This window comes from Erithacus rubecula, assembly GCF_903797595.1.
Source record: "Erithacus rubecula genome assembly, chromosome: 21".
Classification (NCBI taxonomy): Eukaryota; Metazoa; Chordata; class Aves; order Passeriformes; family Muscicapidae; genus Erithacus; species Erithacus rubecula.
Genome location: NC_136673.1, coordinates 8655125 through 8681675, shown reverse-complemented (window position 1 = coordinate 8681675; position 26551 = coordinate 8655125). Strand labels below are relative to the sequence as shown.

Sequence of the window (26551 nt, the reverse complement as noted above, 5' to 3'; positions counted from 1 at the left end):
ACAGTGGGAGGGGTCCCTGCCATGGCAGGGGTGGGATGGGATGATCTTTAAGTTCCCTTCCCACCCAAACCATTCCATCATTCTCTCATTTCCTCTATAAACAACTAAATGTGTTTATACTGAAGATTAGCAGTACATGAGACAGGTAATTTCTGCTCACAGTGAAAGAGATACATTTCATTTATTACTTTCTCTGCTTCCCTGCTGCTGTACCTTCATTTCTAAGCCACGTTTTCCATGGCAGCTCCCTCTGGGAGTGGGAAATGCTTGATGAAAGAGGCAGGTTAAAGGAGCTGCCATGCAAGGAAGGCAGCAGCACCCAGGAGTGGAACCTTTCATTTGACTGAGCTGTGTTATTAATACTTGTTTGAAGTCCTGGAAGGGATCAGTGAAACAGCTGGGCTTTGCCTGTGGAAATCTGGGCTGAGGGAGATGTTCTGTAATGGGAGCTATTAAAAGGTCGTTAGAGATGCAGAGGAGTTTTGAAGTCAGATCTCAGTTTCTGGCAGTGACTTTTGTGTGAGCAGATTTTTAACCAACTCCTGTGCTTTTTCTTCATTTCATTTTCTTTTTTTTCCTTCTTCTTTTTTTTTTTTTTTTCATTCCTGGAGCTTTATGGGTGTTTCATTTCCAAGGATGGCAAATGAAAGGTGGGGGTGGGATTCAGGACAGGGTGTCCCTTGGCCTGGCTGGTGGCCAGGTGACCATGAAAGGCCTGTGATGGTTCTCTCTTTATCAAGTTTTCACTTTTCAACTGTAAAAAGGCTCTGAGCTCTCCCTTCCTCAGTTTTCTTCCTCAAGCAGAGCTCAGGTTCCTGCCTGGAGCACACTGAGCTCTGAATCCACAATAATTCACCCTGAAATGCCTCACTTGTGGTTTTCCTCTGTTTTTGAGGAGGCTTTTGGGAATCCTGCAAACCCTCCACCTTCTGCACTAAAAGTGTTGTTAATTTTCTCCCCCAGCTCTGCTGGTTTTAATTGTGACTCCCACATCAGCTCTAACAGCCCACATGTTTCATGTGTTTATTATTTCATTTGCTGCTGGCCTGCCCCAAGGCTGGGTTGTGGTAGTTTCAGCAGCTGGCAAGGCTTTAAATCCAGATGAGATGTTCCTCCTGAAGGGAAAGATCTTTTTCCAAATTCAGCCACAACTGTTGGTCTTAAAGTAGGAATTAAGCCGGAAATCCTCTTTGGCCTGTTCTCTGTAGGACAGCAGACCACAAAATCATGGAATTACAGACTGGTTTGGGGTGGAAGGGACCTTGATGCTCATCTCATCCACCCCTGCCATGGCAGGGACACCTCCCACTGTCCCAGGCTGCTCCAGCCCATCCAGCCTGGCCTTGGGCACTGCCAGGGATCCAGGGGCAGCCACAGATCCTCTGGGCCAGATCACAGTGAGGTTTTTTCCTGCATGATCCCACACTCATGGACCACTCTATCACCTTTTTTCAAGCTCTGGTTGAGAAAAAGTGACCCAAAATTGAACTGGAGCAGGAAAAATGCTGTGCCTTGCTGTGCCAGCTATAGGAGGCAGAGCTTAAATGTCATATTTGTGGGTTTTGTCATTTAATGATCCAGATTTTGAATTTTTCTGTCTTAAATGTAGCAGGTGATCGAGGCTCTTGGTGGGCAGGGGTGACAGTGTTCCAGCAGCACTAACTGGTGTTACTGGTGTAGTTCCTGCTGGTCTCTGGAAGAGATGGGATGCCAAAAATCCCTTTTCATGGCTGCTGGGACATTGCAGGTGTGTTTGTGCAGTGGCAGGAGGTGTTTCAGAGACATTTCCAGGGCATAATTCACCTTGGAAGAGACTTGTGGAGATGGTGCAGCTGCTCTGGGCAGCTCCATCCTGATCCAGGGACTGCCTGTGGGGAAGAAGAGTGGCAATTCCAAAGCTGTTCCTTTGTGTCTGGGCTCATGTTTCTGAGATTTGCAGTCTGGTTTTGTTTAACTTGGTCTCAAGCCTTGGGGAGGAGGGTCTGGGGTTACATCAGAGGCTGCAGCTTCCTCCTGTGGAGGGCAGGGAGCCAAGTGATACCAGAATGGGCAAAGGAGACAGGGCTGACACACTCCAGGAGCTCCCAGGGCATGGAGACAGCTCCAAACTTGGTCAAATTTGTGGGAATTGCAGCTCCCAGTGCAGCATTTCACCGTCACAAAGAGGGGAAGGAGCAGGGGGGGAGGAGGCTGAGCCCAGACTGTGACCCCACACTTCTCCCCATAGGAACAGCAGCCCTACACCCCCTGCTCAAATGCTGGGATCAGCTTGGTGCTGCAATTTGAGTAGTGGGTGCTGAACCCCCTTGAAACTCCTTTAATCTGGAATTTTTAAGCCTTGCAGCCCCACTGTGAGGAAGAGGCTGTGCCACTGGACTGCATTTGCAGAGTGGACACCAGACCTTTGAAATGCCTGCAATGGGGAGGATGTGAACTCTGCATTTATTTCTGACTGAATCCTTGAAAAAAAAACAAAACCATAAAACAACAAAAACACAAAAAAAAAACCACCCCCCAAAACCGTGGGGGGCTGGAGGAAGGAACAGCCCAGGCTGTCCCAGCGTGGGGGGCTGCTCTGCCCCCTCCCCTGAGCCCAGGGACCCCCATCCCTGAGGCAGACATGCAAACGTGACCGGGAATGCACCCGGGATGGCTTTTCCTCCCCAGGCTGGTATTTCCTGCCTGCTGCCTGTCCCCCTGCACGGCCCCAGCTGCAGGAGCCCCTGCAGGCATGGCTGCTGACCCCAGCCTGCAGCCCCCTCCCCTCTGCACAGCAGCAGCATCTGGCAGGCACGTGCTCCCAGCTCTGGGGGCTCTCCAGGCTCCTTTTTTTGGGATGTGATCCCTCTGCTCACATGGTGTGGTGGTGGGGACACCCCTCAAAGGGACCCCCCAAACACAGGGGTGGCCCCAGCATCCCTGCTGCTTTCAATGCTGGGAAATATTCCTGCAGGGGAAGGGTTGGGGGCTGAGCTGGGAGTGTCACAGGGTGAGGAGTGAACTCCAGCCTGATCCCCTCCTGGCTTCCAGGAGTGCATTTTAGGGGATACTTTGAAGAGGAAACCTTCTGGCTGTGGTTAGTCCCTTCCTGATGCCTGCAGCAGCTGGGGAGCTCCATGGGCTGAGCTGCAGAGCAGCACAAGGACACCCAGAGGGCTCAAGCCATGGTCCTCTCCTGACTGGGCAGCAAGGGAAAAAACAGGTTCTCCTTTGCCATGGCTCACTCTGGGGTTCATCCATCCAGAGAGCCAAGAGGTGCCTGGGATGTTTCCCATGGCCAGGGTGGCACAGGGGGCAGGGAGAGGATGGATCACAACCTCAGCAATTCCTGGGGGCTGGGAAGGGTCTCCCTGGGGCTGTTCCTTGCCCAGGAGCTCTCTGCAGGTGTCTCTGGGGAGGAAGGTGATGAGTTTCTCTCCAGGTTGGGCCCCTGGAGGTGTGAATTCCCCATCTGGGGCCATGCAGGAGTGTGGTGCTGCAGCCAGGGACAGGGGCTGGGGTTGGACAGGCACTGGCCACACCAGCCTGGTTTTAGGATTAATGAGGGATGGAAACTTTCATCAGGGCTGGGTGTGTGGATGGACATTGGCATCCTCCTGAGCATGGAGGGGAGCTGGATGATTTTCCAGATGGGATCATAAGCTCCTAAAAAATCCAAAAACCCAACAAACCAACAAACAACCCCTGAAAAAAACCCAAAACAACTCCCCCCAAAACCCTCCATCCCCATAAAAAAACCCCCAAAAAGTTTTAAAAGAATAAATAATTAAAAATTGCCTCTGAACTTTTTGCATCCAGTTTTTGTGCTTGAACCATGAGCAGTCAGGTTTCCTGTGCTTTTCTCCAAGGCTGTGAGGCTCAGGAAGTTTAATTAAAGTTTTCAGTCCAGAGGATGCTGCCCATGCTGGGGAACATTAAATCTCCTCCCCAGGAAGGTGCAGCCCAGAGCTGCTGTGCATGTGAGCAGCAGCACAGGGAGTGGGCATGGCTGGGAATTCACCCCAGAATGACCTCCTGATCCTAATTAAAACAACTTGTCTGTTGTTATTTTTAATTTGCTCTGTTTGTTTTTCCCCCTCAGAAACAGTTTGCAGGAGCAGGTTGTGAACATGGCTCTGCTGCAGCTTGGTAGGGATTGGGGCAGTGTTGATCCAAGGGAGGTTTTTTCATGGAATATTGGGTGGGAAGGGACTTTAAATCACATCCCATCCCACCCCTGCCATGGCAGGGACCCCTCCCACTGTCCCAGTGTCCAGCCTGGCCTTGGGCACTGCCAGGGATCCAGGGGCAGCCACAGCTGGTCCCTGCCCACCCTCCCATGGAATGCACCCAGAGTGATGTGAGAACATGAACCCTGCTCCTTTCCACAGCACACAGTTGCCTTTTCTCAGCTTTAATCTCCCTGGATGTGTTTTTGTTTCATTTTTATAGTCCTTCCAGGCTTTTACTGGAATTCCCACAGGCCAGAGCAGGTTGGGGATGCTGATTGGAAACAGAGTAGGGCTGGAAGTAGCTGAGATAAATGGGCTGATAAAGCAGCCAGAGCCTGGCTGGGACTGTCCTCACCCCCTCTCCCTGCTCCAGGAGGGATTGAGGCAGCCAGGAATGACCCACTCCTGGGAATTGCTGCTACCAGGGCAGGGAACAGAGCTGGGGAAGGGGCTAGAGCCCCAGGAGAGGCTGAGGGAGCTGGGAAGAGGCTCAGCTGTAGAAAAGGAGGCTCAGGGGGAATTTCTGGCTCTGCACAACTCCCTGACAGGAGGGGACACTGGGGGGGGTCGGGCTGTGGGAACAGGGGACAGGGACAGGAGGAGAGGGAATGGCTCAGGGTGGGCAGGGGAGATCAGGGTGGACAGCAGCAGGAATTTCCCCATGGAAAAGGTGATTAAACATTGGAAGGGACTCCCAGGGAGGTTTGGTGTCCCCATCCCTGGATGTGGCACTTGGGGACCTGGGTGGCCTTGGCAGAGCTGTGGGAACAGTGGCACTCAGTGACCTTGGGGGCTTTTCCAGCCTGAACAATTCCACAATTCCATGTTTGCTGCAGAGCTGACTGCAGGAAGCAAGGGACAGGAATTCCCACAGCATGGAGATGGATGTTTCTCTGCTGGGATAAATGAGAGGATTTTCTCAGCTCACACCTAGAAGTGGGTTAAGGCTGGAGGAGAGTAGGTGGGTTATTTTTTAAACCTTCACATCAAGAGTTGTCATCTCCAAGACTTCCCAGAGCTGCTGGCTCTGAGCAGGGAGCAGGAGCCAGGAGCTGACTGGTGGCTGATGTCATGTTTAAAACATCAATTCCTCATGTTTGGAGCTCGTTCTGCAGTGGGGCAGAGCAAAGCCTCCCCTGCAGCTCCTCAGGATCCCCCACCTGGGCTTTGTCCTCATTGTGATCCACAGTTTGCTGCCAACACCATCACATGGGGCTGCCTGGTCTGGGCTGGAAATCCCATTTCCTTCCCTGTGGTTTTCCCTAGAAAAGAATCTGCTCCTTGCTTTTTCTTGATAGGATAAAAGGAAACAGCCTCAGGTTGCACCAGGGCAGGTTCAGGTTGGAAATGAGGGAAAATTCCTTCATGGGAAGAAGGGTTTTCAAGCCCAGGCTGCTCAGGGAGCCCCATCCCTGGAGGGATTGAAATGCTGTGGGGATGTGGCACTTGGGGACATGGTCAGTGCTGGCCTTGGCAGAGCTGGGGATGGTTGGACTCAGGAGGCTCTTGAAATGCAGGAATCAAATATTTTAGTGATAAGAGGTATTTGAGCCGGTCCACATCCTGCAGCAGTGTCCTGGGGAGGCTGTGGCAGAGGGAACAGCCCCGTGGCTGTGCAGGTGTGTAATTTAACCTTGTTTTGTCAGATTTTACAGTGAATTAAAAGAATGCAATACTTGGGGCTGAGCTGATCCCTTGGAGCATTTCTTTTGCTGCAGGTTGGATGGGAATGGCACAGCAGTTCAAGCCAACTCCACTTTTTACATTACTTTTCTTTGTTTGCTTCACTCCCAAGCCAGGAAAGAAAAGCAGCAGAGCCATTCCTTCATGTGGTGCTGCTGCTGCCAGAGCACTGGAGTGTGCTGGAAAGGCTGGAACACTGCTCCAGCCCTGCAGGGGAGATGCTGCAGCAACCTCCAGGACATTGAATCTGATGACTGCAAAACAAACTCAGCCCGGTGGGTTTGGAGGAGCCCTGTGAGAGCTGCTGGATAAATCCTCTAGGAATTGCTGGACTTAGACAGGAAAGTGAGGTTTAGTGGCCTCAGGAAATGCAGGTGTGGGAGCAGAGCAGCCATCCTGCCGTGTCTGCAGACTCTCAGTGGAGTTCATTGTTAAGGATATTTTTGGGAGAGCCCTGAGCAGCAGAGCTGTGCAGCAGCAGGGGATTGTTGGTGTCCAAGAGCTCCCAAGTGAGATGTGCAGAGGGATTTTGGAGATTCCTATCCAGGGGGATCCCAGTTCTTCCACCCTGTCCTTCCTTGGGGCCACGCTCACTGCAGAGACTCCAGCCCCATAAAACTGTTGGGTTTCCTGGGGTTTGTGAAAAAAAAAACAAAAAATGGTTTACTGGAGGAGGGAGGAAATGTCCTGTCATTTCCAGGGGTTAAAAATAACACTGAATTTTCACTTTCAAACAGTTTCAGTGTAATTAAAGTGAACTTGCACTGAATAAAAGAAAACAAGAAAGAGGCAGCTCATCCACAGAGGTGAAACCTTTCATTTCTGGGTTGACTCAAACTGACTCATTTTCCTTTTTTCTTTTTCCTCTTTTTTTTTACTCAAATATTGGGAAAATTTTCTATTTGACACACGTTTTCTTTCCAGCAATTCCCTTTAACCTTGAGAGCTCCCCCACATCCCAAATCCATTTTTTCCTTAGTCTGGGCTGCTCAGGGAAGTGATGAATCACTAACAAATGTTTTCCCCCACTCAGAGGGAGGAATGAAGAGCAGATTTTATATATATATATATATATATATTTTTTTTTTTTTTTTTTTTTTTTTTCAGGGCAGAGATATCTCTGCTGCTCAAAGAAGACTTGTCAGCTCTGTCTGGGGCTCTCCCCAAATCCACACAATTGCCTGTGCAGAGGCAGCAGGATGGGGGAGCGTGTCTGACCTGGGCTCTTTTCAGCTTCACTTGTTATAAATAATCCAGGCTCAAAACCTGCAGTTTTGAGGAGGGGAAGAAAAGATTTTCCTCTGGCTTCTACTGCATTAAAAAAAAAAAAAAAAATCTGGGAAATTCTTTAGGTTAGTGAAGAAATAGAAAGAAAGGAAAATTGGTTTGAGCTGGGAAATTGCTATTGATTGTGGGATGATCCAATGCAGGCTCTGAAGCAGAAAATACAGGAATGGGCACGAGGCAGGCTTTGGATGGGAACTTTTTCAGGGGGAAAAAGAGGATTTGGAGAGCAAAAAGGGCTGGAGGTGTCCCCATCCAGCAAGGGGCTTTTGCACAAAGGTTGGCCCATGTCCTTGTGCTGAGCCTGTCCTCCTGGGGATCTCACCCACTCTGGAAGTTTCTGGAAGCTTCTTCAGCCCCATCCATGCTCATCTTCAGCTCCATCCATGCTCATCTTCAGCTCCATCCATGCTCATCTTCAGCCCCTCCATGCTCATCTTCAGCCCCTCCATGCTCATCTTCAGCTCCATCCATGCTCATCTTCAGCCCCTCCATGCTCATCTTCACCCCCATCCATGCTCATCTTCAGCCCCTCCATGCTCATCTTCAGCCTCATCCATGCTCATCTTCAGCCCCATCCATGCTCATCTTCAGCCCCTCCATGCTCATCTTCAGCCCCATCCATGCTCATCTTCAGCTCCATCCATGCTCATCTTCAGCCTCATCCATGCTCATCTTCAGCCCCATCCATGCTCATCTTCAACCCCTCCATGCTCATCTTCAGCTCCATCCATGCTCATCTTCAGCCTCATCCATGCTCATCTTCAGCTCCATCCATGCTCATCTTCAGCCCCATCCATGCTCATCCTCATCCAATTTTCCAGCTGTGGAGCCTGCTCAGCCCAGGATCTGGCTCAGGGGGTTCAGCCCCTCCTGGAGCTTGGCATGGTGGTGCCTCCAGCACCAGTTTTGGGGTTTGGCAGCTTCTCTGCACGTTAATAAAATCCTGGTTGATGTTTATTTGCCTCCTGAGCTCTGGTTCCAGGACTGTGGGCTCGTCCTGAGCTGCTGAAAGGAGTTTACAAGAGGAAATCTTTGGCTGGGGCTCTCAGTGACTCCCACAGCAGCTCCTCAGGGACTCTGGAGGCTCCCAGGCACCCAAAGATAATTTGGGTGTAAAAATACCAGTGGTGGGGGAGAGGTGGGAGGTGATGAGCTCTGTCAGAGGAGCTTGGAGGAGCATTTGGGAGTTGAGTCAAGGTTGAAACTGCAGCAATTCAATCGTTTGTACAGAAACCTGGCAGCAGAGTGAATCACAAATGTGCACATGTTTTGCCTAGGGTGAAAATCTGAGCTCTGTTTGGCTGTGAAATGGCAGCTTGTTAGGCTGGGGAACACTCATTTTGAATTTATTTTTGTATTCTTGGGAGCTGTGTTGAAGGGGAAGGTTGGGGCTGGTGCTCCTGCCCTACTCTGCCCCAGGCTCTGCTCCTCTCACTCCTGCTCTGTTCCTGCAGGGAAAATGATGCCCAGGAGCCAAATGCAACCTCCAGACACTGACCCAGGTCCAGAATTTTAATACCAGGTCAGAGATTTGGAACAGCAGCCCCTGAAGCAAAGGAAGCAGAACTGGATCCCTGTGAGGTGCTGGGGCTTTGCTGTCCTGCAGTCAAAACTCTCCTTATAATGAAGTTCCCTGGGGTTAATTTGGGGTGAGGATTGTCCCTGTCCCTCTCCCTCTAATGCAGGGTTTGTTGTTAAATCCCCTCAGTTTGCTTCTCTGACCTCTGATCTCCCCTAAACCCTAAGTTTGTCTGAGTCCAAGCAGACCTGAGTGGGAATTTGGCAGCTCTGTGCTGGGTGTGATGGGGCTGGGGGCACGAGGCCAAGGGCACAGGAAATTCCAGGTGGGAATTCTGCCCATGCTCCAGCTTCTCCTGCCAGGATGTGATAACTCAGTGCTCCCTGAGCCAGGGGAGCTGAGCCTCCCAGGGCATTCTCTGATTTCTGCCTGGCTGAAGGCACTGGCTCTTTTCAAGCCTGGGAAATGGAGCTGTGTGACTCCCTCTGTGATCTGCCCCTGTGCAGTTTGTGTCCTGGGCATCTGCAGGGATGCTGATAAAGTGTGTTTGTCATGAGCCTGGGAGAGAGGGCTGGGATTGCCAGGCTGGGTGGCAGGAGGGGAGCAGCAGGGCTCTGAGCACAGGGAAGCTCTGGGAGATGCAGTTGGCATCTCTGGCTCATCTAGGAAAAATCACTCTGGTTTTGTGGCTGTCATGAGTAAAACAGCAACCAGTTTAGAATCCCAGCATCATTTAGATTGGAAAAAACTGCCAGACAATTAAATCCAACCTGTGACTGATCCCCACATTGTCAGCAGCCCACAGCACTGAGTGTCACCTCCAGCCCTTCCTTGGACACCTCCAGGGATGGGGACTCCCCCTGAGCAGCTCTTTCCAAGTTTAACAACCCTTTCCATGGGGAAATTCCTGCTGGTGTCCACCCTGAGCCTCCCCTGGCCCAGCCTGAGATCATACATGAGGAAATGCAACATCAGGGTTCTGGAATGAAGTGACAATTTGATGGGAAATACTGATTTTTGGGATACCCTGGTCCCCTGCTTCTCCATCCCAAGCTGATTTCCATGAATGTTTCTCCAGCTGAAGCTGCCATTGTCTCAGAGAGGTTATTTAAAGCCTGGCAGCAGCTCAGTCTGGGCTATTATTTCAGCAGTGTTAAAAGTGTCCAGAGTGAGCAGGAAAATGCTGGCCTTGGTGTTATCTGCTGCTGCAGACACACGTCTGGGAGAGATTACAGCCTGAGAAAATCCACATGAATACATGCAGGGAGCCTGCCCTGGGAATTCCTCTTGTTCCAGCAAGCTTGCTGCACCCCAAAATCCTCCTGTTCCTTCTTCTGGTCTGTTAAGGCAATCATGCATGCTCCCCTTGCAGCTTTTAATTCTCAGCATTCCCTTCCCATTCCCCTTCCCCTCTCCTCTCCTCTCCTCTCCTCTCCTCTCCTCTCCTCTCCTCTCCTCTCCTCTCCTCTCCTCTCCTCTCCTCTCCTCTCCTCTCCTCTCCTCTCCTCGCCCTCTCCTCTCCTCTCCCTCTCCTCTCCTCTCCTCTCCTCTCCTCTCCTCGCCTCTCCTCTCTCTCCTCCTCTCCTCTCCTCTCCTCTCCTCTCCTCTCCTCTCCTCTCCTCTCTCTCCTCTCCCTCTCCCTCTCCTCTCCTCCTCTCCTCTCCTCTCCTCTCCTCTCCTCCCTCTCCATCTCCTCCTCCCTCCTCTCCTCTCCTCTCCTCTCCTCTCCTCTCCTCTCCTCTCCTCTCCTCTCCTCTCCTCCTCCTCTCCTCTCCTCCTCCTCTCCTCTCCTCTCCTCTCCTCTCCTCTCCTCTCCTCTCCTCTCCTCTCTCCTCTCCTCTCCTCTCCTCTCCTCTCCTCTCCTCTCCTCTCCTCTCCTCTCCTCCTTGGAGCCTTTCAAATCCAGACAATTCCTGGGAGTTTTGGGGCTGTTTGCAGCCCCAATATTCACGTGCTCTCCAGGATGAGAGGAAATGGCCTCAGGCTGTGACATCAGCAGGAATTTCTCCATGGAAAACCTTGTTAAACCTTGTTAAACATCAGAAGGGGCTGCTCAGGGTGGTGTGGAGTGTCCCAGGAAGGGCTGGAGGTGGCATTGAGTGCTCTGGGCTGGGGACAAGGTGGGCACCAGGCCAGATGATCCTGGAAGTTTTTCCAACCTAAATGATGCTGGGACTCGGTGTTCAGACCCAGAGGATGGTGGAAATCAGGGCTACAAACCCTGGCTGTGAGTTCTTCCCAGCCTGGGCTGTGCATCCCACCCAGAGAAGGATTTTGGGATCATCCCTTCATGGCTTTGCTGTTTATTTCTTCCAACTCTATAAAACATGGGATTTTATTTTAAAATAAAACCACAGAGAAGGAGGCTCTTGGAAGGCTGGAAACAAGTCCCTGGAGTGGGAGAAGCTGGAGAATTTGCTGTTAATTAACTTTGACAATGGAGCAATAAATAGAAGTTTATTTATGAGCGACAGTGAGGGCCAATGTTTATGGCACTTGTCCCCACTTAGCATCACACAGATTTTATTGGGATGTTTTTAGGTTTTTCTAAAGGAATTCCCCAGAATCCAGGGATAAGCATTGTAGACCAATTCCAATGCTGGCTCCCTGTAATTCAGTAATTAATTTAATTGCTGCAAGGCCAACTTGAACAGGTTGAGGAATGGTTGTGTGGGGATTTAAATGAAAACCATGTAAAAATGCCCCCCCCAGCTAAAGCTTTTAGGCCCTGAATGTGGATAAGCCATCATTTCTGTGGTGTTTGATTTGAGATGAGTGAAGGTTTGAGCTCAGCCCAGGAGCTGTCAGTGCTCCAGGAGGGGCTGCTCAGGAAGGAGGTGGATGAGGAGCTCGGAGAGGTCTGGGGGACTGGATGAGGTGACGTTTAAAGGTCCCTTCCAACCTGAGCCATGTCCTGATTCTGTGATCTCTCAGCACATCTTGGAAAGGTTGGAAATGGCTTCTTTATTTGTTTCCTGTTTAAAAACCCCAAACCAAGTAAGGCCACCAAACCCTGCAGAGCAGGGTCCTTGTGATGCTCTTCTTCCAGAGGGGTCTCCTCTCAGCTTCCAGGATACCAATCTGCTCCACATCCCAAACCTTCTCCACTCCCCAAAGGACAGCAGACAGCCTCTCAGATCTCTCCCCCTCAGTAATGGATGAGATTTCCACTCTGGCTCATGGAGAGCTGGGATTTACCCCGGGGAGGACAAAGCTGACAGTCCCGTGGCTTTAGCAGCTCTGAAACTCTTCCCTGCTCCTAAAACTCTCTTCCTTTGCTGTCACTTGGTTTTCCCTGCAGGCAGCTTCTCCTTCCTGGGGGTCATGCTGGCTGCCAGCAGCCCCCCCTTTGTCCCGGGACCCGTCCCCAGCCCGCAGAGCCCCCCGTGCTGGGCAGCACAAAGCAGCGGCAGCGCCGCTGCAGCTCCGGGGAGCGAGCTCGGGAGAGCCTGGGCTCCCCTTTCCTGCCCGCACAATGCCTGCAGCACAGCTCTTTCTTCCCAGAAAGGTTTCTCTCCCCTGGAATTTGCTGTCCTCTCCGTGGGTGGGTGGCTGCATTCACTCTGCTATAATGGGTCCAGCGTCCTCCGTGGGAAATGTCCCGGTTGCTTTTCTTCCTGCCTTGGCTCTGTCTCCTCCCGGACTCGCAGCCACGGGGTCAGACCTGAATTATCCCTGCTCTGCCGAGCAGGGAGGAGAAGGTTGGGATGCTGTTGCATAACCAGCCCTGGGGGCTGAGTGCTGCTGCTCAGAGCTCACCTCGGGTGCCTTCTGGAGGTGCCCTTAGGGATGCTTGGAGGGCAGGGAAATGGGAACAGCAGGGAGTGGATGTGCCACCGGCACCAGGAATTCTGGGGTGGAAGGAGAAGCAGGAAGAGCTGCCTGCTGTCAGGAAAATTAACCCACCAACACCAGGGGTTTATGTCCAAAATGAGACAGAGGAGTCCTTTTTGCTTCATTCCAATAAAGGGAGAGGCCATGGGGCTTTGCCCTGGGATCTCTCAGATTTTTATCCAAATTTCCCTCTCTTTTTCCCCATGGACTGAGGCACTTGAGAGGCACAGACTGCCCAAACACCTGACACCTGAGATTCCCCTCTAATGTACAGCCCTTCCTTTTAATTTTAATTCTTATAGAATTTATAGTTGCCCCCCCACACCCTGTTTCTTCTTCCATCTTCCAATATCCAATTTCATTTCTCAGCAAACCTACAGTTTGTTTGTAAAGGCAAATCTCTTTTCCCATTCTTCAATCAGTGGAATCCCTCCCATTGTTTCTTTTATCTCTCAGTGCTATCTCTATTTACCAACAGATCTACAGCTTATAAAGACAAATGCAACATTCCTCTCACTGCAAAACTTTATGTCAAGGTGTCCTTGAGCTTCCTTAATGCAGGGAGCCACCACAATTCCAAACAAGTGGGAATTGCCATTTTTGCTCCAGGGAAAGTCAGGCCCAACCTGCAGCATCTCCCCACTCTGTGTGGCAGGGAGGAGCAGTGCAGTGTTGGGAGGGTTCTGGTTCAGAATCTGGGTGCTGCTGTCACTGCTGTGAGCCCCAGGATGGAGCCCTGGCTTTACACCCCTTAATGCAGGGACCCTTCCTGATTAAATCCTGGAGTGATGTCCCAGCCCCTCTGATCCAGAGTTTGGAGTGATCCAAAGCAGAGTCCTGGCAGGACATTTCCATCAGGAACCAGAGGAGGAAAGGCCCATTAGGTCATAGGCTGTGGGCATAGGCAGGGACCCCTCCCACTGCCCCAGGCTGCTCCAGCCCCAGTGTCCAGCCTGGCCTTGGGCACTGCCAGGGATCCAGGGCACCCTGTTTAACCAATCTCACTGTAATAAACTGCTTACCTCAAATATAAACTGATCTTTTAGTTTAAAACCATTCCCTCTCTGCTCCCTGCCATCAGAGTCTAAGCAGGGAATATTCCCTGTGTGTTAATTCCAGCTGCAGCAGATGTGGGAAGGCTCATTCCTGACAGGATCCAGTTAGTTCTCACTGCTGTGATCTCCAGCAAAGCTGGGCCCTGGTGGATCCAGGGAACTGTGGAATTGTGCAGGTCCTGGCAGGTCCACTGATGTCAGCAGTGAGGGAATCCCAGAAATGCTTGGGACTGAGAGGGACAAACATTCCTGATCTTTTCTCTGTGAGCTGTTTGCTCTTGGATTTATTCCCATGCTGTGCTGATAAACTCTGCTGGCTCTGCCTTTGGGGGTTTTTGGCTGGTCAGGGCTCCCAGGGGCTCCATCCTGCACCCTCTGGCTTGCTCCCAGATTTTTTTTTTGTGCTTCTGCTGCCAAAAGCTGCTGCACCTTCATTCTGCAGAGCTTTAGGTTGGGAAACCAGTGGATGCTGTGCTCATGTGGGGAGCTGGGGAAATCCCAGGTGAAATCCCAGCACCCCACAAACAGCCAGCTCTTCTCCTCTCCTTCCCCTCCTTCCCACCCAACATCTTCCAAGGAGATGGGTCAGGAGTGACACAGAGTGTCTGAAGCAGATCAAAGCTGCTTGATTGATGTGTTATTTTCCCTGTCTGGGCTGTGGATATCTCCTGGCAGGTCACAGCATGCCCGGGGCTGTTTGTCTGCCCTCACATCAATCTCACACCTCATCCACACTGGGAATTACAGCCAGTGAAAGGGCTGGATGCTTCCCAAGCCATGGCAGATGCTCGTGCAGATGGTGCTGGCACAATTCCCACTGACAGATCATCGAGTGGGATTGTCCAGACCCTCCCAGGATGGGCTGTGGGGTCTGGAGTGATCCTGAAAGGCTGGACCAAGGGTGTTGACTCTGTCCCTTGTCGCCACTCCCAGCTGGTGGCAGCATTATTGCCACAGTGGAGGGACCTGGTTTTAGATATCTGAGGTCTGCAAATCTTTCTGCTAATGGAGAGGAACAAGGAACCTTGAGGTTTTAAACATATATTTCCTCAGGTATTCCTGTAGCTCAAAGATTCTTTAGTTAAAGATGAACTTGGAAGGACAAAATCTATTCACCAAGAGAGTGAAAACTTCTCATGGTGATGCCTGGGTGAGAGCTCAGGGCAGGGGCTCTCCCCTTTCAAACCACCTCAAAAGTTCACAGCACATTCTGAGAGTGAATCCTTTCCTTCCTGGGAATTCCCACTGGAATTCCTGACCCTGTGATAGGGCTGAGCCCCGCTTTGGGCAGAGAGGGGTGTCCCCACCCTCTGGCCAGGACACGCTGAGGGACACAGAGAATTCTCCACTGTGCTTGGTGCAATTCTTTATTTACAGCATCAACAAGGAAGTTTGGGAAAGGATGAGCAGGATTCCTGTACCCTGCTGCTCCAGGACTTGTGGTTTGGGACATTTGTGTCCCAGGCTCTGCTTTACAGCCCTGAGCACCCCAACTCTGTGGGTGTAAAGGTACAATCACAGCTGGGGAAGGAATGACCCTTCCTGCCTTTGGGACAGCAGCCTCCAAACTCATGTTGGGGTTCAAAAAATCTCACCTGGCTGTTTGTGAAGGTGTCTGAATGGATTTTATGGTCTGAGTCTGCTGAATTTGTGTAATGAATTTTGATTTTCCCAAATTACCATTCTTCTTCCTGCAGGTTTTGTCTGTTGTCCAATTTGTCTGTTTTCCTCTTGTTGGAGAATAGAGCAGGGCTCTGCAGTGGAGGTTTCTCAGCCTACTGAGCATCTCTCTCTTTTTCCCCAACACAGATGAGGTGAACCTGCTGGACAAAATCACTCTCCATGCCCAGGACCTCAGCAATGTTTCCTTTGGCTATGACCACAGCAAGTGCAGGACCCTGGAGATTGGGCAGTATGCAACCCTCAACATCCCCACCAGGGAGGCCTTTGGGGACAGGTAACCTCCCTGCAGGGGCTGGGAATGGGCTCAGAAATCAGCTAAGGCGTGGCTGTTGGTTTGAGGAGCTCCTTGGAGAGCCCATGCCATGATGGCATGGAGATAACTCAGCCACTCTGTGCTCTGAGCTCAGGGCTTCCTTCAATTCTTACATTTTGGAACAGTTTGTCCTGTCTCTGGCAGTGGTAAGGCCAGGCTGGATGGGGCTGGAGCAGCCTGGGACAGTGGGAGGTGTCCCTGCCATGGCAGGGGGTGGGATGAGATGGGTTTGACCAACTCCAGTCATGCTGGGGTTCATTGCTGGCTCCTGGCTGGGTGCAGGAAGGACTCCTTGGCACAGCCCCATCCCTGTATGAACAATGCTAATTCAGGCCTGGCTGCTTCTCTTTGAACCTCTCAGCTGGAACCATTGTTGGCTCTTTTTCCCTTTATTTTCCCTTCTCACTTGGTTCATTTGTGCATTTATTTTGTCCTGCTGGTGGCACAGCAGCAGCTGCACGTGTCCCCTGTCTCTGGCAGGTTTGCAGAGGAGCTGAGTGTGCTGCTGAAGCTCAGGTACTCTCTGAAGGAGGACACCAGCCTGGTGACCATCCTCAGCCACCGCAGCCACGTGCTCTTCCAGATCAGGGTCACCCCCCACGCCCTGGTCTTTGTCACCACCAGAAGGAGACACTACGAGTAAGTCCCAGCCCAGGTGCTTTTTCCTGCTTTTCCACCCTTCCTTTTCCCCTCCCAAGGGTTAGGCTGTCCCTCTCTGGTGAACTGTGGGCACCCCTCAGCTGAAGGAAGGTGATGTCCCTCAGAGCCAGCTCAGGTTGTTGCTGCCAAACTCCACTCTGCCAAAATGATGCAGCTCTGGGAAACAGAACAAAAAGGTTCAAATCCCTGGGGATAAATCAAGACAAAACCCAGTCATTCCTCAGTGCCTCAAGTGGTAGCAGACATCCCCAAATCCATGGAAAACAAGTGATGGTGTTGGAATTGCTCCTTGTATCTGCACTAGGGATGGATATGTGAGGGGCCCTGGGAGCTGCCATGGTCCTGGGGAAGGTGTGGGATGAAGTTTGCTGCTGTCTCCCCTTTCCCTCAGGTTCCCAGTGTCCTTCCTGGGCGATGGGCACTGGCACCAGGTGGCTCTCAGCATCTCCCTGGAGAGGCTGGAGCTGCACGTGGACTGTCGGCTGCTGGACAGAGTGAGCTGGTCCAACTATTTTGGGATGGGAGTGAACACTGAGGGGCTGATCATCATTGGGGGCCTCATTGAGTCCTTTGAGATCCCCTTTAAGGTGAGAGCTGGGCAGGGTCTGCTCTACCCAAGTGAGTGAGATTGCAGCTTCCCTCTGATGGAATCCATTCCATCACCTTTTCTCAAAACAAGATTTATTTCTGTGCTTGGGCAGGATAAACTTAGCAAAGGCTTGGAATTGTGCAGAGGGCTTGGGTTTGGGTCAGGGCAGCACAAGGGAAGCAGTCAGGTCAGCTCTGGGTCGGACTTGCACTCATCCTCTGGTGTTGGCCATGACTTGGACCATGCAGAGAAGTCTCTGTGCAGTCAGCATGGAAAGATCTGCTTGGGGAAGTGTGTCCAATGGCTTCAAACTTCCAAAGGGCAGAAATGGATGGAATATTGGGCAGAAATTGTTCCCTGGCAGGGTGAGCAGCCCTGGTACAGGGTGCCCAGAGCAGCTGTGGCTGCCCCTGGATCCCTGGCAGTGCCCAAGGCCAGGCTGGACACTGGGGCTGGAGCACCTGGGACAGTGGGAGGGGTCCCTGCCATGCAACTCTTGAAGCTGGAGAGGGAACATTCATTGCCCAAACCATCCCATAAAGAAATCACTGGCTGTGAGAAGCTGGAGATGACCTCCCCTGCAGGCCCTTCCAGACCTTTCCCTCTCCTCTGGAAGAAGCAGGAGCACAAACTCTGCATTCTTTGTCTCCCCAGGGTGCTCTCCAACAGCTGACCTTCGTGATGGGAGACCCTGCAGCAGCTGCTGAGCAGTGCCACAGCTACAACTCAACCTGCCCTGGCTCCTACAGCAACACCAGGGCCCCCTGGCAGCTCCCAGCAGCCTGGCCACAGGTGTGGCTGGGGCAGATGGCAGATTTGGGGACTGCTGGGCCAAGCTTTTCGTTGGTGTCACACCATTCCAATGAAAAGCCCAACCCAGGGCGTTGCCTGGAATTGCTGGGATCTCCAGTTTGGGTTGGGGTATGGGGAGGTTGGGGTGGTTCTTTTCCATCCCTTCGAGTCACAGATGGGTTTGGGGCCAAGGAGAGTGAGTCAAAGGGAGAGTTTGGGATCCAGGGAAAGCCTGGGGGTGGCTATGACTGGATGTGTGGCACAGGAAAGCTCTGAGTAATGCTGCAGCTGGAGCTGTGCTTCTGAGAGGAGGTGACAGCTGTCCTTGGGAATTGCACACCACTCTGCCATTCCTGCCCACTCCCAGCAGCACTGCACTCTTTGGTACATCATCCTTCCAGAAGCTGCCCCTCTGTTCTGCCAGCACTGCTGGAAAATGTAAATTTGGGGGACTTTGCTTTCGTTGCAGCGTTCAACGAATTTTCAATAAACATGTCTATGTCAAAAAGCTCAGATCACATCATAAATCCCCCAAAACAAGAAGAACCCAGGCTTTCCTCAGGAGCTGGATTTGGCCCAGGGAAATTCCTCACATCTTAGGCCAGGTCCTGCTTCACAGGAGCTGGGAAAAGCTGGGGAGAGGCAAGAGCTGGATGTCAGACCTTGGCAGGACATCCCATGTGTGACCCATTTCTGTGCCCTGGTGAGGAGCTGGCACAGCTGCTGGGGAAGGGCAGTGCCAGGAGAGGGAGCTGGGTGTGGGCTGGGGCAGCTGCCCTGGGCTGTGCCCAGGGATCCCTTTGGGATGCTGGGATGCACATCCAGGCTGGGAATGGGGAGTGGGGACAGCCCTGCAGTGGCTGCTGCACTCCTGGGTGGGCTTTGTGTTATGTGAAGAGAAGGGGTTTTGGGAAAGCCCTGATGATGAGGAGCTGGGTTTGCTGCAGTGTGGAGCAGGCAGGGTGTAACACTGATGAATGGCCAAGTGCCCAGTGTAAGCCCTGCTCATCCCAAAATCAAACCTGCAAATGAAACCTTGTCCCCAGCTCTGCAGGCCTGGAGCTCTTCCCTGAATGGCTCTGGGGTCTCACCCATTAAACAGAAAATGTCACTTTAATTATCAGTAAATATTAATTAAATTTTAAGCATCAGTGAATTGCTCCAGGTGAATCCCCACGGGATAATTCTGCCCCACATCTCCCCAGTTTCCACCCCTGGCTGGCCCTCCTCAGGACTGAGGAGTTTTCAAATCAACTGCAAAAACCCACCCAGACTCTTGAGAGGTTTGATCAGAGCCATTCCCTCACGTTGCAGGGAAGGATTGGCTCCCACTGTGCATTCCCTGGATGCTTCCTGTGCTGTCAGAGGCAGCTCCTCAGCCCTGGAGCCAACAATGAACACGTGCTGGGATCACTGCTGCTCCTTGGGCACTGATATTTCTCCTCTTTTCTCTCTCCAACTCTCCAGGTGCCAAAGGAAACCAATGAAATCCAGGATTCATCTGCTCAGGTACAACTCCTGCACTGTCCTTCCTTGTGCCCCTAACTCTGATTTTCTTGGCTGGTATTGTTATTTTCTTTACTACAACCTCTCTCTTTAATGGTTTGAACATGCCTTGGTGTGTTCCAGATTTGGTGAGGTCACAGTGAGGGCTCAGGTGATTTCCTGAGTGTGTGCATGGAGCCAGAGGGGTGGTGGTGGGGCAGGGAATGAGGTGCTCCAGGGGATTTGTGGATCTGCCTGGGAGCTGAGCCAGGCTGGATTAGCCTGGAGGAAAGGAGAGTGGCAGGATTTGGGGTAAAGCAGGATGAGCACTGCTCCTGCCACTGAGGAACTGGGAAGGGCTGGAGCTCTCTGTGGGAGGGCTGGTTGTGGTTCTCTGTTGCATTTTGGCTATTGGAGAGTGGGGAAAAGGATAATTCAACATAGCTCCTTGTGCAATGGAGAAGCAAAAGAGAGAGAGAGAGCTTTATTTAAACACTGCACTTATATAGGGTAGATCGTGCAAAACAGAATAGAAAAGGCTCATTGGTCTAAGAAGGCAACACCTCTTTGAAAACATGCTTTGTGCAAAACATCACCTCTCTCACACACCCTGCAGGTGTTTAATTATTCTTATAATTCCTTGTGCAGCCTGAGAAACTCAAGGCTTCAAGGCTGCTTTTCCCTGGTTCCCAGCAGCATCCAACGAGTTCTGGGCTCTCCTTGGTGTGGTTTCCTGGGATTGGTGCTGGCACAGGGGTAGCTGCTCCCCAAAACTGCTGCTGCTCCTGCTGCTGAGCTCCTTGCTGTGCATGTGCAGGGACATGAGGGACAGCTCTGAGTGAGGCTGGCTCTGTGCTCCTGCTGGATTTGGGGTTTTTAGCCAAGCTTTGGTGTTCAACTCCACACAGACACATCCTGAGGGGAGAACGACAGCAAATGCAAATTGAGATTTGTGTGTTTGACTGAGCACTTGGAGTTCTTCACTCCCCTCACCCTCTGGTTCCTGTTAACTCTTTGGGGAGAGCCTCTTTTCTCTCAGCTGGATTCACTGCCTGGCTACACCTGGATAAGTCCAAACTGGAGCTGCCAAGTGACCTTTGGCAGCCAGGTCCATCCCTCGGGGGGGATTGAGCTCCAGCTTTGCTGGGTGGGTTTGTAATGAACTGACGTGGCCAAATCACCTTTCCTGGGCACTTATGGAAGGTGGGCTCTGTCTTCCTGCTGGATCCTGGTTTGGGATGTGATTCCCACCTGCTGGTTCTTCCAGACCCTGGCAAGGCATTGCCATAACAAGGAAAGTGGTGAAATTTGTAAGTCTGCAGGAGAAAACGAACAATATTCTGGATTTGGGACAAGTTTATTTTTCAAGCACTTAATAAGAAGCAGAGAGGCCTTGGAATCTTTGGCATTAAGGTTTATTAGGAATAAAAAAGGCTCTGCAGTTTGGGAGTAATGAGGAGCAGCCCAGCTCTGCTGCAGGGACAGGCCACAGCTCCACTTTCCTGTTCCTTTGTTCCTTTAGAAGTAAATTAGTACATTGGTGGATTCCTTAATTGTTAATTAGTGCTAAATAATTATGGAGGCTCAGGGTGATGGCAGAGGAAGATGTAATGGGGGAAGGCAATAGATGAGGTTGTTAATGGCAGTGGTACCTGAATTGCAGCCCACTCCTTTTGGCAATTTTTTTTTTTTTTTTTTAGGAATAAATTGCCATTTCTGAGCAATCTTCGGGACATGGATGATGCTAAGCCACTTCTCCTGCAAAAAAAAACCCCAAAGTTTGTTTTCTCTGAAACTGCCTCTCCTAAATGTAAGCAGGAGGGCTGAGCTGGTTCCTGAATGGCTTTTCAAGGCAGTTTAACCTGGGATCCTAAAGCCATTCCCCAAACAGTCAAATCTTAAATCCCACAGATTTCCAAACAGACAAAACTTTAATTTTCTGTGCAGTTCAGACTAGTTGGGAAACTCCTTCTTGATTTAAAAGTGCTGTGAAAGCTCTGTGCAAACACTTGTTTGGGTCGTGGCACCTCCGTTCTCTCATGCTTGGGTTTGTCAGTGAGCAGAGCTGGTATGGGAGTCACTCCTTCAGGCTCACTCAATCCTAAAATTCCATCCTTCAGAGCAGTCTGCAGCCTGTGGAGATCAGGATTGCACAGACTGCTGGTGCTGGGCTTTAAAACCTGTCACAAAGGCTTGGGCTGGCCCATCCTGACTAACAGGACATGGCCTCAGGGGGAACTGTCCCTCCTCCACCCCATAGCTTCCCTGGGGCTGCTGCTCCCTTGGATAACCTGGATAATGCAAATATCCCTGTGGGGAATAATAAAATAGTGAAAATAGTTTAGAATTGTCTACCTTTGATCTTGAGTGAATCATGCTGTACCTTTGGCTGATGGATGGAAGAGGCTTTTATTAACAAAAAAATCTGTTTCCTAGGAGAAGACCCTGAACTTTGAACTCTGTTTTACCAGCCTGACCCAGCTGAAAATTAGGGCAGAATGTTTTGCTGATTGTCTGGGCTGCTGAAAGCAGGGATGCTCCAAGCTGGGCTTTAACCCCTTTGCCATTTAGGAGTTTTTGGAGCGTGCTACCAGCTGAAAAGCCTCCAGAAATCCAACAGCATTGTTATCTTTGTCAATGAAACACTCTGAGGCTCCTCAGGCAAGATCCCAAGTTAGAAACTCTTTCCAAAACCATGGCATTAATTACATATCTGTGGTTTCTTTATTAATGAGCCCCATGTCAGTTGTTCTGTTATTTTGCTTGGGCTCAGCTTGAGGGAAGAGGCCTGTAATTACTCAACGCTTCCTGTTTGCCTTTTTTTTCTTTTTTTGCCTTTTTTTTTTTTTTTTTTTTTTTTAAATTCCATATTGGCACAACACAAAGCCTTTTCCCAGTCAGTCCCTGGAGCTTCCCCAGCTCTCTGAGCCAAACTGAGAATTCAGTACTGATTTTAATGCTTTTGGGGTTGAGTTCTGGGGCTGGAATTGAGAAACCTCTGTTCCCTGTCTCCTCTGGAATGGGAAGTATTTCATTGTCTTTTGGTTATGTCATCTGGATTTTCTGAATGTGGACACAACTGGGGTTCTCCAGCTCTTCCCACGTCACTGTTGTGGTTCTGGGCTCAAGATGTGGCTGGGGCAAAAACTTCTCTGCCTTTATTTTCCTTCTTTAATCCAATTTTTTGCAAATCACAGACCCTGCCTTGGTTTTCATGTGCCAACTCCTTTTTCCCCTTCTGTTTTATCATCCTCCATGGATGCTTTCAGTCTGGGCTCCTTCCCCACTGCCCAGCTGGAATTTCTGGGAGTTCCACCCCACATACCTCACTCAACTCTCATGCTTTTGGACAACTTCAGAGCTGTTCCCAATTTGTCCCTCTCAGCTGGTTCTCCTCTAAATTTGGCTAGTTTGGAGAAGCAAGGATGGATTCTATTGATTTTGGCTGTTAGTTGTGTTTACACAAACCAATATAATTCAGCCTTGTGCCTCAGTCATTTTTCCTTAGAGACCCTTTTCCCCTGAGCCTTGCCAGATGGGAGTTTACAGTGTGGACCTTTCCCATGTCAAGTGTTGGATTTAAACCCCTTTTTCTTCACTGTGTGGGAATTCTGGGATTCCCAGGCTGGCACATCCTGGGGCTGTTCTGCACCAGCATCATCCCTGGAGAACCTGAACACTCCAGTCCTGCCCCTGCAGCTCCTCACAGCCCGTGGTTAACAGGATTTGGGAATCCTCACCACACTTTTCCTCACCTGGTGGTTGAGCTGCATGGGAATCTGAGCAGCCTGGTCCATGGAAGGTTGGCAGGGATGGCATGTGATGAGTTTTTCTGGTTTTTTCCAACCCAAACCATTACCCTGACACCATCTGGCAGGTCCTGTGAGGAGCCAGTTTTTAAATTTTTGGCTGTTGATGTCCCTAGGGTTAATCAACCAGCCCCATGGAGCAGAGAGGTGCTGCTGTCTTCCATTAATTTTCCACTCAAGGTCTACAAAATTGTTGCTGTAGCTGAAACTTTCCAATCCTGGGGATTGCAAAAGATGTTTTAAGGAAATGATCACTTTGGATTAAATCTAGAAAAAATGGTTGGAGGGAGAAATGAGAAACAAGTTGGGAAGCTGAACTACTTGGATTTATATTTTTCTCCATTTAAGGTATATTTTAAGACCTGCTTTTAATCAGAAACTCCCCAAAGCAGCAGAAATGTAACATCAAAACTGTGCTGCTTCACATTTTAATTTCTGAAAGAAAAATTCTTTATTTATGTTCCACGAGAAATGGATGTGCATGGGATAAAATGTGGGGTTTATCCCTTCCAGGAGCTGCTCTGAAGAGAACAGATATCCCCTGTGTTCCCCTGGAGGGAGCTGCTGTCCTGTGGGGACCCTGCTGTCCCTTGTCCCCCCCTCAGGAGCTTGTCTGGGGTGTGGAAATGAGGAATGGGGCTCTTGAGGTGCAGAGGTGCCACCCCAGCCTGCACAGGGAGGATCTGCTGATGCTCAGGACTTTGGGCAAAGTTTCTTTCCAGCTCTGTGAGTCTGGGAAGGTTGAGCCCAGGTGGGTTAACTGCATCAGGGACCCAATTTTAGCATTTTCCCAGGTGATTTTGACCAGCCACAATCTCTGGGGGGACACTGTGGGGGTGGGGGGATGAAGGGAGGGTGTTTGGAATCCTCCCCTCTTCTCTGTGTGGAGTGGTGCCTCTGATAATTTATTTTAATTGATTAATTGTGACCCTTGCAGCCTCTCTGCCTGATCATCAAGTGGCTTCTGGTTTTTAACACTTTAACAGGAAAAGAATGGAAAAAAATAAAAATCCAAGTAAGAACCCATTGATTTTAAGGGTTTTCTTGCTCCAGGCATTCCCACTGGCAGACACCAGTCTCCATGGCAGCAGCCAGGGATGCAGAGGGGAAAATGTCCTGGAAAATCTGATGTGGGGTGCAGGTGTGAACACCTGGACACTGCTGGAGATGGATGTGTGGGGCTGGATGTGGGTGTGAGCAGGGATGTGACATCAGCCAGAACAGGGATGTGACATCAGCCAGGGCAGGAATGTGACATCAGCCATGGTAGGAATGTGACATCAGCCAGAGCAGGGATGTGACATCAGCCAGAGGGGGAGTGTGACATCAGCCAGGGCAGGGATGTGACATCAGCCAGAGCAGGGATGTGACATCAGCCAGAGGGGGAGTGTGACATCAGCCATGGTAGGGATGTGACATCAGCCAGGGCAGGGAGTGTGACATCAGCCAGGGCAGGGATGTGGCATCAGCCAGGGCAGGGGTGTGCCATCATCAGCCATTCCTCCTGCTGGAACTGCTCGTGCCTTGCACTTGTCCTTGTCCTTTGTGTCCTGCTGAATCCCAGCCCAGGGGAAGCCTGGGGCTGCTCCTGCCCCTCTGCCCCTCCCCAGCTCCCTGAGCACGAGTCTGAGCAGTGCCCAGATCCCCTTTCCTGCCTCTGCTGGGTGTTTCTGACTGCAATAATTTCATTTTTAGCCAAGGAGGCAGCTCCAGGTGGAAGTGGTGCCATCATGGCTCTCCCTCAGTGCCAGGCTTTGGTGGTGCCTGCCTGGCTCATCTGGGGCTGTGTGTCCCTCCTGGGGTTCAGTCCATCCAGAAATACCTTCTGGAGTAGGAATTCCAGATCCCCTCAGTCCCCTTTGGCTCCTCCTGGGAGGGTGACCTTGCAGGGAATGTGGCTGCTCACAATTACCAGCTGAACCCATTTTCTGTTGGAAAAGTGATGGAGTTGAGTTTTAGCCAGGATGCTTTTTCTGCAGCTCTCAATTTGATTTCTTGCCTGAAAGGACTTCATAAAATAAACAATTAAAAATATATATTAGCTTTAAAAGGATTTTGAAAGGTGTTTAGAGTCTCTCTGTTTCAGCTCTCTGCTGCCCACCCCCAGCTCACAGCCATCCTGCTGAAACAGAAACAGAACCACAAACTAAGTTCATTAAAGCAATGAGAGGGTGGCTCCTAATTTGGTTTGAATTTTGGCTGTTACATTGCCTGAAGGAGCCTCTGGAGGATTTTCCCCTGGTGCAACTGAATCCATTGATTCTGATGGATTTGGGAAGGCTGATGGAATTCAGGGTGACTCTCTCTTTAATCAGGTAACCCCAGCCCATCCCTGGGTGATGTGTGGCTGTGCAGCTCTCACCAGGATGAACTGAGCTGCTTTTAGTACAATAAAATGATTTAAGCTGGGAAGGTTATCTAAGGTCATCAAGCCCAACCATAGAGAGACTTCAACCATTATTCCAGCAATTTCTCCCTGTGCTGGGCACTGCTGACTCCTTGAAATCAAAGTCAATTTAAATTATAACAAATGGCAAAAAATTGTATGTAACAATAAAAGACAGGACACCCCCAATATAAGTGCTCATAACTGAACCCAAACAACTTCAGGTGTTTACAAAAGAATCTCTTCAAACCTAAAATTTGAAAAATTCAAAAGTTAAAATTTCCTGTTTCTCCTGCACTTGGGAGGGGAAGAGCTTGGAAATCTGTGATGTGATGGCAGCAGAGTCAAAACTCCACCTGCTGCTGCCTTTGGAGCCTCCCTGAACATCCCAAATGGGGCTCACCCTTCTGGCACGGAAATTGTTGTTTTTTCACGTCCCACTTGGTGCTCCCGGGCCGATGGAGCAGAGCAGCACAGGAGCCAGGTGATGGGGTGAGGGATGAAGGATGGGAAGGATTCTCCAGGTCTCCTTCCCAGCCCTGCAAGGCAAGCATGGGGCTGCATCTCCCTCTAGTGACTCCTCTCAGCTGCTTCCTCAGCTTCTGCAGGAGCCACCAGGCAGGGCTGGGGCCACCAGCCCTGGGTGCCACCAGCCCTGAGTGCCACCCACTGTCCCTGTCCCCATGGAGGCTCAGGGCAGGTTCCAGGCAGGGCTGGTGGCCAAGTGGAGCTGCTGGAAATGCTGCAGCTGCTCCAGGACCTCCACACCACCCACCAGCCCAGTCTGATCTGTTTTCACTGGTGCTGGGTGGAAAAGTGGTGGGATTTTGAAATGCAGGGAACTCTGGAGTTTAATTCCCTTCCCACAGTCTGTCTGTGTGTCGAGTGTGGGTATCTCTCCCAGCTTTGCAGTTTTCCCCCATTCAAGGGCAGTGCTGGGCTCTGTTGGACCCTGCAGGGCTGACAGAGCCCTTGAGAGCTGCAGGGGCCATTCCAGGTGACAGCTGAGGACAGGGAGAGCCCTTTGCAAGTCACTGCCTTGAATTAAATTGCTGCAAGCCTCCAGGGGCTCCTCCTGTCCTTGTGCCTGTCTCTCCTTCTCAGCCCCTGGATGTTTGCAGCTGCTCCAGGGGGAGGCTGTGTGATGGGGGCTCTGACCTGCTGCCACCAGGAGAGCACCAGGAATGTGCAGGAACAGCAGAACCCAGAGGCTGGAGGGACAGATTGATCCCTGGTGTCACTTTA

The 26551-nt window shown here is 50.9% G+C and overlaps 2 protein-coding genes across 2 annotated transcripts in view; both read left to right on the top strand.

Annotated features, from left to right (window-relative positions):
• EHMT1 (euchromatic histone lysine methyltransferase 1) overlaps nt 1-12131 on the top strand; it is a 460745-nt gene extending 448614 nt beyond the window's left edge. The window contains exon 29 of the mRNA XM_079324230.1: nt 12121-12131. The gene's annotated coding sequence lies outside the window, so the exon portion shown is untranslated. The remainder of the gene's footprint in view (nt 1-12120) is intronic.
• Nucleotides 1-26551, top strand: part of LOC306810997 (uncharacterized protein) — a 70088-nt gene that overhangs the window by 9151 nt on the left and 34386 nt on the right. Inside the window, exons 2-6 of the mRNA XM_079324219.1 lie at nt 15399-15546; nt 16066-16224; nt 16637-16832; nt 17489-17626; nt 19094-19135. Coding sequence (XP_079180345.1) covers nt 15399-15546; nt 16066-16224; nt 16637-16832; nt 17489-17626; nt 19094-19135 — 683 coding nt within the window. The remainder of the gene's footprint in view (nt 1-15398; nt 15547-16065; nt 16225-16636; nt 16833-17488; nt 17627-19093; nt 19136-26551) is intronic.